The sequence below is a fragment of the Rhagoletis zephyria genome, unplaced genomic scaffold (genome assembly GCF_001687245.7).
Source record: "Rhagoletis zephyria isolate East Lansing unplaced genomic scaffold, Rhagoletis_zephyria_1.1 Rzeph_scaffold_38243, whole genome shotgun sequence".
In the NCBI taxonomy this organism is placed as follows: Eukaryota; Metazoa; Arthropoda; class Insecta; order Diptera; family Tephritidae; genus Rhagoletis; species Rhagoletis zephyria.
In genome coordinates, this window is record NW_016195298.1 from 1 (window position 1) to 3,048 (window position 3,048).

Consider the following 3,048-nt stretch of genomic DNA (forward strand, 5'->3'; position numbering starts at 1 on the left):
TGGTATACTAACATTTAATGGGCTATAAAACTGCATACCTAGATTTTTTAATTCTGAAAAAAAGTTTGAAATTTTTATAAATCTCGTACAAAATTGGATATTTCGACTAACATACATGGATTTTGTTAGATACTAAACTATACTTTTATAATAAACATTAAATTAAATAAGAAAAAAAAAACAAAAATTGTTAAATTATCGCTTCTCTATTTATTTATATTTGGGAAAGGTATTTCACAAAACGGCTGGTTTTTGAACACAGAACACAAAGGTTTGAAATGTGATATACATATGTACATTAGACTGCATCTCCAAAAAAAGTTTCGGTTTTTCCGCCAGGATTACAAAATTGATTATATTTTAAGACTTCCACCAAAATATTTCCGAAAAATATTAAGATTTAAGTTTTTAAAAAGCTATATAAAAATATTAAAATTGTTTTTAACCGAATCATAAAAATGAGTTTTCGTTGCTGTTTTTTTTAAGTTTTTTCAAAGATTTGCTTAAGAAAAACTTGAAGAACTGGGTCAAAACTATACCGATATAGACTTTGTAAAAACACTCATTCACGTTCCAATTTTTTCTTTATCTAATGCCAATGAGGCCCGCTTGTCTTACCCCTCTCTTTTATGCTTCGATTGAGCTTACTTGCGAAGAAATACAAAGGGTGAGAAAATTTCTTTCCAATGATACCTCATAAGTCTAAATCGGTAAAGTTAAGGCTGAGTTATTCAAGTTTTTTTTTAACCGGTCTTTGAAATAAGTTCAAAAACAGCATCAAAAATCTCATTATTGCGATTCCGTTGAAAATTTTTTTTAATATTTTTCTTATGCAATTTTTTTAAGCTTAAACTTTTTTGTCACCTAAGGTGATTTTTTGCAAAAACTACTTAAAAAAACTGTTTATTCACAAAAAAATAAATTTTTGGAGATATTCCAAATCGGTCCAGCTCACGTAAACTTAATATTTTTCCGAAATATTTCGGTGAAAGTCTTAAAATATAATAGATTTTATAATTCCGGTGGAAAAACAGTACCGATTTTTTGTTTGTATGGGGAGTGATGCAGTCTAATGTACATACATAGACCATTCAAAGATAACATTTTACTACTTCATGGAATTTTTCTATTGAAATTAATTACACTTTTACCTAACGGCTATATCTGCGCCTCATAATCGTTTTGAAAATGCCACTCGAATGTATATATTAAAGGTCAACATCAACATCAACTTACCTGATACGTGCACGCTGTCCACCCGACAGTGATGCGCCACGTTCGCCCACAATCGTCTTGTCGCCATTGGCCAGCTGTTGGAAATCCGTAGTGAGTGCACAACACCTAGTCACCTCCTGATAGCGCTTGCGATCGTAAGTTTCGCCGAAGAGTATATTATTGCGTACAGTGCCGGTGAATAGCCATGGCTCCTGAGCGGCGTAAGAGAGTTCGCCTTGTATAACCACCTCGCCGTCTGTGATTGGCAATTCGGCCAGCAGCAGCTGTAGCAATGAGCTCTAGAAAACGTAAATATAAAATAAGTTTTAACACCATTCTTCCACTGAATTACAATCAAGTATTTAAACGTACCTTTCCCGCACCCACTGGCCCGATAACAGCACACAATTGTCCTCTCTTCATCTCCAAATTTATATTCTGCAATGTAAGCTGCGGTNTGATGCGCCACGTTCGCCCACAATCGTCTTGTCGCCATTGGCCAGCTGTTGGAAATCCGTAGTGAGTGCACAACACCTAGTCACCTCCTGATAGCGCTTGCGATCGTAAGTTTCGCCGAAGAGTATATTATTGCGTACAGTGCCGGTGAATAGCCATGGCTCCTGAGCGGCGTAAGAGAGTTCGCCTTGTATAACCACCTCGCCATCTGTGATTGGCAATTCGGCCAGCAGTAGCTGTAGTAACGAGCTCTAGAAAACGTAAATATATAAGTTTTAACACCATTCTTTCACTGAATTACAATCAAGTATTTAAACGCACCTTTCCCGCACCCACTGGCCCGATAACAGCACACAATTGTCCTCTCTTCATCTCCAAATTTATATTCTGCAATGTAAGCTGCGGCTTCGACAAATCCCAATTCGCATTCACTTGTTTGAGTACAATTGCTGTGGAGGCATCACGTTCATCTCCTTTAGGTTCGCCCTTCCTATGTGTCAGCCCGTTCACCTTCTCATCGTGTCCCTCTTGCAGTAGAAACGATTCAACACGCTTTAGCGATACTAATGCCTCGGCACCGAATGACACTGCGAGCGGATACCAAATAGCCGCAACCAATTGCAGTATATTGTAGTAACTTGCCGCTGAGAATACAATATCTGCTGAAATTTCACTGCCCATCAATACCGCCGATGCGATTGTGATGTAGAGTGTGGAACGTTCAGTGAACACCATCGTACTCAGGTAGAAGCCACGCAAATAGGAAGCATAACGAATTTGTTTGATCTCACGTCGGCGTGCTTCGCCCACCACAGCCTGGAATNACCTTTCCCGCACCCACTGGCCCGATAACAGCACACAATTGTCCTCTCTTCATCTCCAAATTTATATTCTGCAATGTAAGCTGCGGTTTCGACAAATCCCAATTCGCATTCACTTGTTTGAGTACAATTGCTGTGGAGGCATCACGTTCATCTCCTTTAGGTTCGCCCTTCCTATGTGTCAGCCCGTTCACCTTCTCATCGTGTCCCTCTTGCAGTAGAAACGATTCAACACGCTTTAGCGATACTAATGCCTCGGCACCGAATGACACTGCGAGCGGATACCAAATAGCCGCAACCAATTGCAGTATATTGTAGTAACTTGCCGCTGAGAATACAATATCTGCTGAAATTTTACTGCCCATCAATACCGCCGATGCGATTGTGATGTAGAGTGTGGAACGTTCAGTGAACACCATCGTACTTAGGTAGAAGCCACGCAAATAGGAAGCATAACGAATTTGTTTGATCTCACGTCGGCGTGCTTCGCCCACCACAGCCTGGAAGGGTTTCTCCCAGGCGTACATTTTAATCACTTGTATTCCTTGAACCAATT

General features: G+C 39.5%; 1 protein-coding gene across 1 annotated transcript; it reads right to left on the reverse strand.

Moving 5' to 3' along the window:
- Positions 1–1,236: 1,236 nt before the first annotated feature.
- On the reverse strand, positions 1,237–3,031 carry LOC108354681 (probable multidrug resistance-associated protein lethal(2)03659; the record flags this gene model as incomplete). The annotated part of the gene is made up of 4 exons (XM_017605858.1): positions 2,993–3,031; positions 1,993–2,487; positions 1,728–1,922; positions 1,237–1,319 (listed from the first exon to the last, which is right to left on the reverse strand). Coding segments are annotated over exons 1-4 (800 nt in total), but the record flags the coding sequence as incomplete, so codon positions are not given.
- Positions 3,032–3,048: the final 17 nt, after the last annotated feature.